The sequence below is a fragment of the Solea senegalensis genome, linkage group LG14 (assembly GCF_019176455.1).
Source record: "Solea senegalensis isolate Sse05_10M linkage group LG14, IFAPA_SoseM_1, whole genome shotgun sequence".
Classification (NCBI taxonomy): Eukaryota; Metazoa; Chordata; class Actinopteri; order Pleuronectiformes; family Soleidae; genus Solea; species Solea senegalensis.
In genome coordinates this window covers 847,340-862,210 of record NC_058034.1, presented here as the reverse complement: position 1 = coordinate 862,210, position 14,871 = coordinate 847,340, and the positions used below count along the sequence as shown (strand labels likewise).

General features: G+C 39.1%; 1 protein-coding gene across 3 annotated transcripts in view; it reads right to left on the bottom strand.

The window, feature by feature from the left end:
- The window catches only part of LOC122780425 (inactive N-acetylated-alpha-linked acidic dipeptidase-like protein 2), a 351,291-nt gene that overhangs the window by 53,312 nt on the left and 283,108 nt on the right, over positions 1 to 14,871 (bottom strand). For all 3 annotated transcript variants that reach the window (XM_044043362.1, XM_044043361.1, XM_044043363.1), the window contains exon 14: positions 6,931 to 7,020. In XM_044043362.1, coding sequence (XP_043899297.1) covers positions 6,931 to 7,020 — 90 coding nt within the window. The remainder of the gene's footprint in view (positions 1 to 6,930; positions 7,021 to 14,871) is intronic.

Below are 14,871 nucleotides of genomic sequence, written 5' to 3'. Positions count from 1 at the left end.
GAAGTATGTATCATGTATGATGAAGGAAGGGAAGTGTGTTGGTGCTTGCGTGCACATACACAGTCTTGTATGTTCCTGTTGAAGATGAATATAATTTGGACCAAGATATGACCAATATATTCTTGACTCACGGAGAGAACGTTTTTCAAAAGAGATATTGATCCAATTTTGGTAAAAGACAACTTTTTGAAAAAACAACCTTCAGATTAAACCAGACTTGGTGATTGCAATTATAAAGAAGTCTTATTACATTGTAAAAATGTTGTCTGTGTTAACTGCTGCTAATATTCAACTCTCTAATGATCTGTAAAGGGTTGTTTAATTTTCACGTTTACATGTACCTACCTGTGTATCTCATCACTTAAAACCATAAAAACAACTTATTATATTATATATATATAATTATATGCAGATGACACAATATCTTTACATTCAACCTTACAGTAGAAATATGTGAAGCCATATCTTGACACCCTAAGACTTGCTCTTGTGATGATTTTAATATATACCCCTTAGTTGCTCCCTGATGGAAAGATTAGATGATTATCTTTATCAATCAGATTTGATTGCATAAAAGAAAGAGGTTAAGTCAAGGATTCACTGAACTCATTAAACAGAACAAAGACACAAAGACCTGAAGATGAAATGTGCTAAATACTCCTCCAACTAACCAGATCTGAGTTTTCTCAGCTTCTCTCATTAGTGTCGTCTCCTTCCTGAGGTCTGTGGTGCTTTGTCATTTCCTGCCCTGTCTTTATTCTGTTCATCATCTTTTGCTTTTCCCTCCCTTTCCCCTTCACTCTGGTTACATTATACATTATCTTTCCCTCCCTTCCTCTCCTCTCCTGCACTTTCTCTCAGGGACAGCTCTGGAGTATTTAGTCTCTGTCACCTCCATTTGTATTAGCCGGCTTATCTGCTACTTTGTCATTCTCGCCCTGTCCCTGTGTCCAATCCTTGGTCTGTTTGCTCTATTACCATCCAGCGCTACTTTGTCTGTTGTCTTATTTTTTTTAATCTCCTGAAGCTTCCCTCAAAGACAAGGGCATCAATTTTGAGAGATACTTGTAAATTACTTGTAAAGAAGTTTAAATTCTGTCCGACCGGATCTGCCACTGCCACTCAACGTGCATCATCAATAACAATTTTTACCTCAACTTTAAATGTCATTGTTTGGCGACGCCACGTTTAAGGACACTTCAATCTCACTTGCTTAAAGTTTGAATACTGGAGCCCAAGCAAATGATCAAATGGTGGCAATTCCAAAATACCTGGACTCGCTGTATTTGTTCATCTAACTCTTTAAATCAAGATAAAAAAGGTCAACTTTTAGTCTAGCTTTAGACTAAAAGTTGCTTTCCTTATGTTTTAGCGAACAAATGTCAATTGACAGCACAGGTAAATCCCCTTACAGTCTATTTACTAGGGCTGTCACTTTTCAAGTTCAAACGATTCAAATGCAAGCTGCACTCACTGCGCTGGACCACATGGTAATTACTTCAGATGGTGGAATGTGCTTCTAAGCTTTTCCACCAATGGGTATCTGAATTTTGGATGTGAAAGCCCTAAAGGCTGAGAACATACATTACTTCTTTATGTGTCCTCCATTATCTCCAAAGGTAACTTCCTCACAATCCTGCATTCATAAAGGCTTCTTTAAGATAGTGAATAAATATTAATACATCTGGAACCATTATTCCACTATTGTCTGTTTTCTTGTTTAACAAATGAGAGGATATGATGTCATTTTCTGACAAGGACATTTGACTGTTACTGGTTCTGGATCTTCAACATTTTCTCATGCAGGTAATTCCTGAATTCCTAACTTATATACATTAATCATACAGTGCATTTATATGAAACTCTGTAGAGAAGCATGGCCAGCAGTAGCAGTGCAGTAGCGATATGTGCCAGCTCTTTGGTTTGCTCAATGCCAGCCTCTCCTCAATGTCATGCTTAAAAAATTAGCTACACAGAAAACCCTGTCCGCTGAGAGACGCAGAGAGAGGCCGAGGGAGTTACGGAGACGAGGGGAGAGCGAGAAGGAGAAGAAAAGAAAGCGAGCGGTGCCTGCTGCTGCTGCTGCTGCTGCTGCTGCTGCCACCTGCCACCCCGAAACCCTCCCAACCGAGCTGCGTCCAAAACTGCACTTGACAAATGAGAACAGGGACTGGATTATAGGTACAGTCCCTGAGCTACAACACTAACAATGCACATACACCATTCCATAGAGAGGTTGGTGTGTGTGTGTGTATTTGAAAACACTGGGCTGTGCGGGGGTTTAATATATTCACACGTCTGTTTTAAATGTAACACAAGAGAAGGAGGGGCAGATGTTAGTGGCCTTTAGTCTCATCACTACAAAAAAGTTAGGAAAGTTAGTTAAAAAGTTACCGTGAAACCAAATAGTAACCAATCATGATGTTAACCATGAGAATCTGAACTCTCATTCAGAAGCACCCAGAACTGAAAGTTGGGCCTGTGCCATGTTGAGCTATGAACTGGAAGTTCATTGGCATCACCTGGTTCCAACTGGGTGATGCCAACGGTCCATTAATTTACCCCCATTGTTCCCCGGGTGATACTCAGTGTGGCAGCCCACTGCTCCTAATTCTACGATGGGTCAAAATGCAGAGAATCATTTCCCTAAGGAGATTAATAAAGTATCTAAAATAAAAAAAAATGTTTAAAAATGACTGTAATTTATCATATATTGTCCCTTTAAATGAGATCATGTCCCCAGTGAAGTGATTGACTTCATTGAGGAAACCAGAAGACTTCTATAGGCTCTACGCTATCTTTTGCAATTTAGCATTCTCTTAATAATTGTATTATTTCTTACACAATTTAAAAATACTTGTATGGTGTTTTAGTTATGTAATTGTTCGTTTTATTGTTTTTTTTATTTTATATTCTAATTTTGCACAAAAGTTGCTGTATAAATGTAGCTAGATTAGATCAGGTTAGGTTAAATTAGATTAGATTAGATCTGATTTGATTTAATGAGTGGGTATGGGCACAAAAGCAATAAATGAACAGAACAAGATGCAAGTTTTTTTCTTTACTCGTGGAGATAAAGTTTTTGATCCAAAATCACCCCAGCTTTTTTGGAAAAAGACAATTTTTTATAATTGTAAAATAAAAACAAGTTTTCTGGTTTCACCTTGGAATAGTTTTTTTCCCTTCTTTTATTTTATTTTTTTTACTCCTCTGACATGAAATCGTTGGTTAGTGAGCAAAACAAAACATGTAAAACTATTTTGAGGGTAACAAAGGCCAACATTTTTCATCAAGCGATCAAGAGAAAAGCATCAAATGCAACAATTATGATTGTTAACAAGTAACAATTGTTTCTTTCAGGCCTTGAGACATTTTTTTATTTTCAAACCCTTGGAGGAGAAACTTAAAAATCAACAGTTTTGTGAGTGAAACTCTTTTCTTTTATCTGACAGGTCAAAGAATATATTAAAACTAATTAATGTGAGATTTTCATTTGAGTTAAATCAGTTGGTGAACGACAGAAAAGCTTTTTCGTTTGGTAAATGAATTAAGAATGAATATTTTATTTACTCCTAACAATCAAATTCTCTGTTTCTCTGCTTAAATAATTTGAGTTAAATGAGAGTGAACTTCATGATGCTGGGATCACAATATGTCTCCCACATAGGAATACGCTGCCAGAAGTGACATTTTATATCACATGCTTTTATGTCATAAATAAACTGTAGCCGTGTAGGAATCCATAATTCACTTCATCCTTTTGTCTATTTATACTTTTACTTTTGTTATCTGACATAAAGTTTTATGAGGTGAATATCTATAAAAATGACACACTATGTTTACTGTATATTACATGAAAAAACAACTGTAGTGGTTTCTGGAAATGAGCCACAGTTAAATTTATCCATGTGTCGTCACCAGATAAAGTGACGCATCATGACTTCAGAGGACATTTACACTGATTTCCTGTAGACTTACTCTAACCTTAACCATAACCCTATCCTGAACCTTAACCTAACCCTAACCTAATCCAAACCCTACGATATATACTCACCTTATAAAGCAATGATTTATGTTTTTACGTGATTTACAGGTCTCCATCATGTGACTGCGTGAACACACACACACACACACACACACACACATTAGTATTTAACATGGAGGAGTAGCCTTTCTACTTCTAATTAGTCCTTCATCACAAACTGTTGTGTCAGTGCCTCAGTGTCCTCAGAAGAATAGCTGCACAGACCTGTGAGTGTGTGAGTGTTTGTCACTGTCATTTTACCCATCCACTCATCTTCTCCTTTTTTACAACATCTGGCACTTTTCCCAATCTCCAAGGATGTGATGATGAAAGCTAAACAACAACAAGCCTATTTCTCCTCTGTCCGTCGTGTCTTGCATCCACACAAGCATCTATATGTGGAGTGATAAAAGTGACGTATCTGTCTTCTACAGTTATATATTTAATTTTCTCAGTGTTATTATACAGTGAGGTTGTGCACAGACAAACTACCCACTCTGGTGTTGTAACTTCACACTCCTGCTCCTGTTTTGTCAACATTGTCTGCTGAACGTTACGTTCCCACACAAGTAAACAACATTCTCAACCAGTCAAAACTATTTGGAGAAAATATCTAATCCTGATTTTTCATACAGGTATTACAAATGACACTTTATCTGCATTATGATTTAAAGCAGAACAATGCAGGATGATGTTTACCCTAATTGAACAGTCATTGTGACTTGGGTGGTGGTGATTATTTTTTTTTTTGATGTTTTCCGTCACTCTGCATATGTCACCTGGATCATTGATCTGAATGGTTGGACCCAATAAGTCTGTTAGAAAGTGAGAGGTGACTACACGCTTTCCAGACTGCATCTCACTTTGTCGCCGACACATAAATCATTAAGTGGAGCCACATTCTTCCACAGAGATAAATTACAGATGGCAACAGCAGTTGCAGCACAGTCAGACTCTGTACTTTTCTGTTTCCTCCTCCGCACCACTTTTCTTTGTTTATGTGAAGGCGGCTTTGAGTGGTTGAAAGTCCACACTAAGTTTATCTATAGTCTCCGTCTGTGGTGTGTGTTTTTTTGGCTGTGTACACTTCTCCACTTGTACACTAAGTGTTCTTCCACACATGCGAGGTGCCAGTGTAAGGATACACCACAGCAAATCTCTCTCCATAAAAAGATAATGAAAATGTCACTGTGCGTTATGTCATTTGTAAACTGTGACAGATATCCTACAGTGGCAGCAGCAGTGCCGGAGCGGTGGCATTTATAGGCAGCGAGAGTGTTCCTCAGGACTGCGAGGGTTAGTTTAAAGGTCCAATCTATTAGCGGAGATAGGAATCCTAATTTGGCAGCAGCTGACGTAAGCAGTGGGTGTTTTACTGTAGCAGAGACGTCAGTGCAGAAGAAGGACTGAGTTGTTACCCTTAAGGCAATGACAATCGCTGTGTTCCTGTAAGTAACCATACAACCCAGTGCAAAACCATTTTCATCCTCAACAGGTGCCATCTTGGCTACACTGCAGCACTTACAGCCAGTGTTCACCTTTATATTCAGCCACTGAGTCATTTTTACATTTACAGTATAGTTATTGAGTATTTTTATATCCATTCTTTGATTGTCTTAACATACAGTCTCTAATCATCTATACATACAGTTATTGACTGTCTGAACTAACAGTAAAAAATGATAAGAGGCATAGTTTGTATTTCTGTCGTTCTTGAAATAAAGTGCAGCTCAGAGAAAAGAGTCTCGGTATTTGTTTGACTTGTCTCCATCAGATCCGTCACACTGGGAACTGTGTGTGAAGCCCATATGTTGTCACTCCCCACTTCTGAACAGAATATCATCTAATATTATTGGGCATTGATTTGCTGCACTTCAAATGGACAATGACATCAGCTGAGCGACTCAAAGTGTCTGAATTTACAGTTTCCTAGCAACCTCAATTGGAAACCAGCAGTGTTTCATAATTGTGCAGACTTTTCAGAACAAAAGAGTCAAACATTTGATTTTCAAACATTTTCAGGCCCAAAGGCCCGCCCTCTTTGGCTGACACATTTTCTTCAGCCACAGAGATTGTGGGTTTGTACTGTAATCTCCGGAAACCTGATATCAGGCAGGTCTGAAGTACCACAAATGATTCTGACCTGGAAAGGATTTTTTTCCAGCTGGGATTCTTCTATTATTCCTCCTCTACTTTCAGCTTTGTCGATTAGTGGTGCTCTAAAGTGCCTCAAGGTTCAAGTGTTGTGCTTTCAGAAATGATCCAATGCTCCACTAACCTATGGCATCTAAAAAGGCATTTTTGCCAAGAGAACTTTAGTTTCGGAAATACTCCATACCACACCTTGCTTAACCCTTAATGCTGACACCAATCTTGGTAAAACTGGCATGGGAATAATACACAACCCCTTATATGGACATCTTCAGGTTTTCCATAATGCATTTTTGAGTCAAAGTTATGATCAATTTTATATCATATATTTAAAAAACAAAAACGGGAGTAGCAATGATCATGCAGAAGTCCGTTTATATAGTTATATAAATAAAGTGATATATAGCCTCTGTATATACGTTTTAACATAGTAATGGAAACAAAAGCAGCTCTGCGTTCTGCGATTTGTCATTCTGATGCTCGTTTGAACCTCAGCAGCTCATGTTTACCATGTCTACATGCATTTAATTTGCTGATTAGATATTTACATTAACAAGCAGTTGAATAGATGTACATAATAAAGTCGAAAGAGAGCATGAATTTAGATCGCGGATGAGTGGCTTCTGTGAGGAAGGGGCAGGATTTGTGTTATATTGCATGGATGTTTTGCATGTTTGATGTCAGGGGTCTTCTCCATCATGTCTCAAGTCTTTTCGCTGTAGATACTTAATGAACAAAAATCATGGTGGTCCTACCTTAGTGATTGTTTCATGGAATTTGAAAAGCGGGTCCAGCGTTTCAGGCGACTCCACAGAAAACTGGGCCTCTGACAGGAAACCTGTGGTCTGAGGTGAAGCAGAGGAGGACATTTATGACAACACATCAGTTTCAATCAAGTCTCATTTCATTATTGTGATTAAGAGAGGAGCAGACTGGAGTGACCTTTTGACATTAAACAATTCTAAAGACTCAAGACTCCACAGCTGGTAGGACGTTTTGTTCTGCACATGTGCAGTCCTGAAAACTGACACAAAGTCTGTATCCTAAAAACAACCTCACTGCCACCTCGGCACACTTTCAGTGTCCCAAAAACAAAGCCATGCATTGTGACTTCAAAGTTGCTGAGCTGCCTTTGTTTTGTTAGCTGTTAGCATGTTAAAATTAGGGTCCATAGATGTAAAAACCTAGTGAAAGTAAGCTAGACTTGAACAAAATGGGATACACTCCAAACTTTTATCAAAGCTCCGCCCCAAGGCATTGGAACTGTGAATTTTGGCTGCACTTTCTCTGCCATGTTTCCATGAATTGCTTCTAACTTCTAGTTGTGGTCTCGCTTCAGCAGGGTATGCCTCTCCATCTTGTTTCAATCGAATCTGAAGCCAGAACTCCACATTAAGGCACTCAAATGGTTAGATTATTCTTACAAACCGTAATTATAAAGTGATATAGACCAAGGAGCTAAATGCTTATGGCAGTAAACAAAAGCAACAGAAAGATGTTAGCCCAAAGTTAGCCACAAGAAGATACTGCTACCAGCAGCTTAACAAATCATTGGCTATGCCAATCCTCCATTTATATTTCATGGTTTTATACGGAAATAATGTGATTCATCAGCCTGGAAAAATGTGGGGAAAAAGTGAAACAATAGGGCCATATGGAGAATTTTATTTTGATTTGATAATTGATATATTTACAGATGTGATGAAGCTGCAAGGAGAAAGTTATATGGAGCCCTTTTTGTTTCTACCCTCAATAAATCTCACATTTATTGAGGGTAACATCTGCTTGAAAAATATGCCCCTGTTGTGGATGTCATGCTGAATATTCAGTGTCTCAGAATAAGAAGCTTCACCCCCTTTTACGTTGAGATAAGAATTAAAACTAAACACATGGTTGTGTCTGTTGTGCTTCACAAAGCCACAGTCTGTGGTCAAACTATAGCTGAATATTCTGCAGTTATTTGTGTTTGTGTGGTCAAACCTTAAAGCCGTGAGTCTCATGAGACTTCAAGTCCTTCCACTCCTACAGACCTGTTTAACAATCTGTCATGATTGGTCAATATACTAACCTAACTTGTGAGAATACATTCATATATAATGTATAATAATATAATATGTAATTTAATGATTCAATAGTCAACAATAAAACAATGAAATGCAAACTACCTTCATTTTTATAATTGGCTATGCACAAGATGTTGCAGCACCACCATGATTTAACAGGCACCATGCCACTGATGTATTGTCAAAAGCTATTATATATCAACCGTGATGCTTGATTATTAATTCTTCAGGGAGTCAAAAAACAAAGCAAAGAGGGAAGGTTGTGTTAGTCTTTTGCTCAGGGCTCCCAAAGTCCCTGTCCCTAAAAATATTATTACTATAAACTCTGGACTCTTCATTAGTGTAAAGGACATGCCATGATGGAAATGGATGATGTTCAAAACAACCACCTGTGTAAAGTGGGGTGAAGGAAATCAAGAGGGCTATCTTTGTGAAAATTATGACTCAATTTTATGACTCGAAGTTTTGCCCATGTTATTAATTCAAATTTAACTTAAGAAAATCAACCCTCCTGGGTTTCTGTTGCTCAAACCCAATGGAAGATTTCAGAACACCTTAATTCTTGCAAGTTATTTTTCTCATCAAGCAGCTGAAAACACACTGGGCGTTTTCTCTATAATCTTTGTAAACAGCATCAGCAAATAAATATTCACAATATGTAGGCAAGGAAAACTATTTTTAGGCCTGGGAGCATTCTGGTTTTCTGTTTCTGGTTTAACCAATCAACTTAGAGCAGGCTGACTGAAATAAACAGTCCATGTGGAGAGTAAAAGAGGCGGAACAGATTGACCAAAGTGCATAAGCTATAGGCTTTTTAAAATTGATTTGCATCCATATACAGATAGCTGTTAATAAAAATGAGCCAAAAACCTGTTAGCTGTGGGAAAAGTCCATGTGCAGATGTTGGTTCTCAATTAAACTCCATTTACCCATTTAATTTTGCTTATAAACCTCATACAAGGAATGGAGATGTCTTGTCTGGGTATCTGCCGTCTGTGACGGAAGCCTCAAAATATTAAACTGTTGCTCCCAGGGGCTAGTTTTTCACCACACAATTTAGCCCATGGGGTATCCAGATTATCTTAAGTTAAACTTAAAACTTTCCTTTTTGATAAAGCTTATAGTTAGAGCTGGTTCAGGGAAACCTGGACCATCTCTTAGTTATGCTGCTATAGAACTAAACTGCTGGGGGATTTTGCTGTGGTACACGCACATTCACTCTCTCACACTCAGCATATGATTATGACTTTTTATATGTCATTAACTTTGTCTCTTTCTCTCCCTAGTTTGTGTGTTTCCTTCCTTCCCTCTCTCTGTATTCTCATCAAGCAGGTTGCAGGATCAAGATCCAGTTTTCGTGGCTATCCATATCATACATATCATCACCATTATTATTGTGCCATAATTAAAAAGTCGATATCATTAACTGTATAAACTTGTAACCTGATATAGTTGTTGTGTATCTGCTGCTGGTCTCCCTCTTGTCCTTTCTCTCCCCCCATTTTCTGTCCCCCACCTCTCCACTGTCCCCCATTTTTCCTTTCACCCCAACCGGTCGAGGCAGATGACCGCACATCTGAGCCAGAGATTTCTTCCTGTTAAGAGGGAGTTTTTTCTCTCCACTGATGCCTAGTGTTTGCTCATTGTGTGAACTGTCTCTGCTCTCTTTGATGTTATCTATGTACAGCGCCTTGAGATAATGTATGTTATGATTTGGCGCTATACAAATAAAATTGAATTGAATTGAATTGAATTTCCTCAAAATTAACCATTACAACTTAATCAGATGGTTTGTTCTAAAGCTTTTTAGAGGTTCTCACTAATGTCCAATTTATCACACAAATGCATGCGTGCATACACACACACACACACACACACACACACACACACACACACACACACACAGAGTGTGGTACTGTGTCATTAACAACAACATGTGGTGCTAAGCATCAGGCGAAATCAAGAACTGTGTTAAATACTTAAATAATTTGGAATGAAAGGTGCAAGAACAAAGCAAATGATGGCAAGGATCAAAGATACCTGAGCACCACTCACTTTGTACTTCCATCCCTTTGTACCTGCTAATGTGCCCATTGCTTCTCTCACAGCACAAACCTGCTCTGTACCTTGATCTAAGCACTCCTTCTTCTTCCTCTTTCCTAATTGGAATTATCCTAATTTGACAAGGAAAATACTATCATGTTTTGATCTGACACATTTTTAATAAGAATGAAAACGGTATTTTTGTAACTAAAAAAAGAAAATCTCTTTCTTTGTAGCATGGCAATTATTGCATTGGTTTTGACAGCAAAAGCATGACCAGAGGAAACGAAAAGGTTTATACTAATGAGCAGGTGAGACATAAATCAGAGGGTGCATGTTCCAGCCTGTGAACTTTATCACAGTGGCGTTACCCTTAAATCCTTAATCAGTTCAGAATTGTGGATTGAATTTTTGTTCTGTGGTCATGAGCTGTGGGTAATGACCAAACGAGTCAAAATGAATTTCCTTTGCAAGGTGTACAGGCTCAGCCTTGGACATAGTTGATGAAGAGTTCACACATCTAGAGATAATTCTCTGTTTAGTTGTTCCTGTTTTGGGTATCTTATCAGGACTTTTTCCAGCCATGTCACGTCACATGTCATGTAACGAGACCTCAGGACACACCCAGGTCTCACTGCAGGGGTTACATAAGCCATCCTTGGATCCCCCAGGAAGAGCTAGAAAGGTTTGTTGGGTAAAAAGATGTCTAGAACACCCTGCTTGGTCTGTTACTACCACACCGTGACCTCGAAAAGTGAAAAGAGATGGTCGGGTGAATGGATTTTAGTTCATATATAATTCACTTGCTAAAGGGTTGACGTCCCAGTCCGGGCCTTTCTGTGTGAAGTTTGCATATTCTCCCTGTGTGCGTTATTTGGACTCTAAATTGCTCGTATGTGTGAGTGAATGGTTCATCTCTGGTGACTTGTCCAGGGTGAACCCTGCCTTTTGCCTTTTGCCTTTTGCACTATGTCAGTGGGGATTGGCCCCAGCAGCCCTGTGATCCTCATGTGACAGTGGATGTATGGTGGCCCTGTGGTGACATGTCCCTCATGTATCTTAACCTCCCACTCGACTCCTACTCCAAGCTCTCTCCAAGACCTTCACATATAAGAGCTGTAGCTGATGGATGGATGAAATTGTACTAATTCAACAAAGAGCGAAACACCGTCCACCCAAAGCTTCTAATGTATGACCACAGGGTAAAGATTCTTGTTGGAGAGTGGCTTATAACAAAACAGCACAACAATTGAACACAAGAAGCACTCTTTCATAAATAACCTCCTACCTCTCGTTGACTTCTCTTCTAAGATGTCCTTTCTCTACTTATCAAGCACAATTTTTACAGTTTGTTTGTTTAAAACGAGCCTGAAGAACACATTTACGATCAAGAAGTGCATTTGCTTTTACCAGTTTATTGCTGAGATTAGATTTAGAAGGGTGGAGAGTCTGTGAGAGTATGTCGGCTCAGAGTTGTCTGTGTGGCCATTATTTTGAGACTGTCCTCCAATGAATGCTTGTATGCAGGAATTATGACCTATGTCTACTTTTTCAAAACCAGCGCCCCTAGTGGTTGTATAGTGTACATGACAGCAACCTGGCACCTTGGAAGTGGTAACTAGTAGCTTCGCTGAGAGCACTGCGCCCAAGTGTGGTCGACAAGGGTTCAAGTCCCTAACTATACCACCTTTTTAATATTTTTTGAAATTTTTACAGCCTAACCCTAATCTCAGTAACACCTGTGTGTATTCGAGTTGAAAAATACTGCACCAGGGTAGTAAAAACATACTTTTAGGTCGTATTCAGGGGTTGGAAAAAACGACTCAGAGTTACGTTTCAGCTGGAGGACTTGTTGATTATTTCAGACCTCAGTTTTTTTGTTAAACTGTTCAGATCTCAGAAGCACTATCAACATAACAAAGAGGGCAGTCATCATCACAGCTGCCCTCACGCGTATCAAACCCTTCATAGTCCGTTTACCCCTAAACTGTTTGGTGGATATTAAATTAACTCTCGGTCGCCTTCGTGTTCTTGTTTGGCCCGGCAAACGTTATGCCGATAAATGTCAGAAATTGAGCTCACTGAGGCTTGAACTTGTGAGGGCAACATCAGGAAAAAAAAAACAAAGTGCAAGTTCAACATTGCACAGCAAGTCCATATTTTCCAGTGTGACACAACAGCTTTGATATTTCTGGCGTCTGTGAAAGCCACAGGTGCCAAAATACACCAACATTCACAGCACAGATCCAAATGGACTCTGACATCAATGGTTGTTTGCATACTTCAATCACAAATATCCCAGAAATTATCACAGAAGATGGTGATGTCAGGTGTTAAAGGTAATAGCACGATCATTTGAAAGAAAAATCATATAATTACAGACAGATACAAAGGTATTGTCAGGGAACAAATTAAGATGCATACATTCAATAAAAAAACTGTATATTAAAATTGGAGCATACGTGGTTTTCACAGCTTTTCTGTTGCATGAAGTCGATAAAAATCCAACTTCACAACTCTGCTTCTTTTTAATGGCACTAATGGAGGATTTGTTTTTTCAGAGCTTCACATTTATTTAGGCAAATTCAACCCAAATGTTGGTCAAAATCTGTGAAACCAAACAATAGGCTAGGTACAGAATCTTCATCAATATTTTCCTATATAAATCAACAAATACCTTGCCAAATACTTCAAGTCCAAAAAAGATGGAAGACACAAGACACTACCTGGATGAACATCATAACATCAACGTTGGAAGAGTCACAAAGAATCTTAAAGAATATTTCTGTGTCTGTCCCGTCTAACCCGAGTAGTCTCGTCTTCCAGAAGTGGTCTTTGGCCAAAAGCTGACAGCAGCACACAGACCAGACACCATGCATTCCACTCACTTAAAGAATGAACATTAATCACCAGCAGCTGATATGAATTGTTGTCATTTTAAACGGATTAAGCAAAAAAGCCGCACTGTGAGAAGGAGAAGCTGTGTCATGTTGTGTGACAGAAGATAAAACCTAACTACCTACACACTCACTCGCTTATTGTCTACTGCCACGGTTCTCAAACTGTGGTATGTGAACCCCCAGTGGTATGTGAGCTTCCTCTGGTGGAACATCAGAAATACTGTTCTACTGTATATGTGATCAGAGTGGAGCTGAGGAATTTTGAAAGCAAACAAAAAAACAAACAAACAATAAATGAAATACTAATAATTAGAGTCACTTTATCCCTCGCTCCATCTTAATCTAATTTCACTGTACCAGTGTCTGAAGTATACAGTATGTGAGGAAGAAGAGGATGACGAGAGTCTTGTATGAAAAGCTGACTTTGCCTAACACCATTATCCCCACTGTATTTTCTCTGGTTGTACTTGGTATAAAAAGTTTCCTTTATCCTCCACATGAGGTTCGCTGGAGCCTCGCTGACACAGGGTGAAAAGCGGGGTACAACCTCGACAGGTCCATACAACTATTCACTCTAACGCTCACACCTGTGGCTAATTTACCTAATCTGCTTGTTTTTGAACTGTGGGGTGAAGCTGGAGAAACCCACAACATGCAAACTCCACACAGCAAGACAGAGGCAGACAAAACTACACAAAAACTAAAAATCCTTGAGAATGTTCATGAAGTTAATGTGGTGGTCATGTGATATAAAAACCGTCATACAGTCACACTTTAATCCCTCTGGAAAAAAAGCAGAGAAAAATGGTGCAACGTCGGGCTTAGTTCCATCTCAGTTGGATTGTCATTGATTTTTCTCCTCCTCTTTTTCTTCCCCAGTTTTTCTCTGTCTATCTTTTTCTCTTCCTCTCTGTCCTTCCAGGTGTTGGGTGTAATTGGATTCCCTCACTGTAAAACTGTGGGGTTTGCTGCTGCAGGGTTGATGAAGAAGAGGAGGATGAGGAGGATGGTGAAGTTTGACAGCCAGTCATGCTGTTAAATAAGATGAAGAAGTGAACATCTGAAATTGTCAGCCCCACCTGTGAACATTTGCAGTTAACCATCACTGCTGGCAAATGTGCTGCAGTGCGACCAAATGACAACGCTGCTGTTAAACATATAACCACAAACGTTCAAGGAATAGCTAAAAAAAAAAACCTGCATGGTAACAACCTTTAAGCAAAGCCACAAAGGAACATTTGAAACAGACCACCTGGACTCAATGAGGATAATATACAGTATTTAAAAAAATAAAACTGTTTTTCCTGATTGTGCAGAACATGGTTGTGGTGTTACACCTTTCACAAACTGAGCAACGAATGTGCATATCCTCATAGCCATAATTTGTCTTTCTTGTTTTTTTAACGCCAGTGTCTGTAACGCTCAAAATATTGTGACTAAAACAAGCCAGGGAGGTGAAGGCAGAGAAGCAAGGTCAGTAGCCATAAGTTAGCAAGTGATGAGCTGCAGAGCTTTGTGGTGGAGCTTGGTCAAAAAGCCAGTGGGTGGGTTTATATATGCACATTGCTAGCTTTTCCACACCTAATTCCAGGACGCATAGACCCAACAGTTGGCTGCATGACAGCTTCACAACAATCAATGTCAGACTAGAATACACATGGAAATGGCAGAGCATGCAAACAGCTTCTTT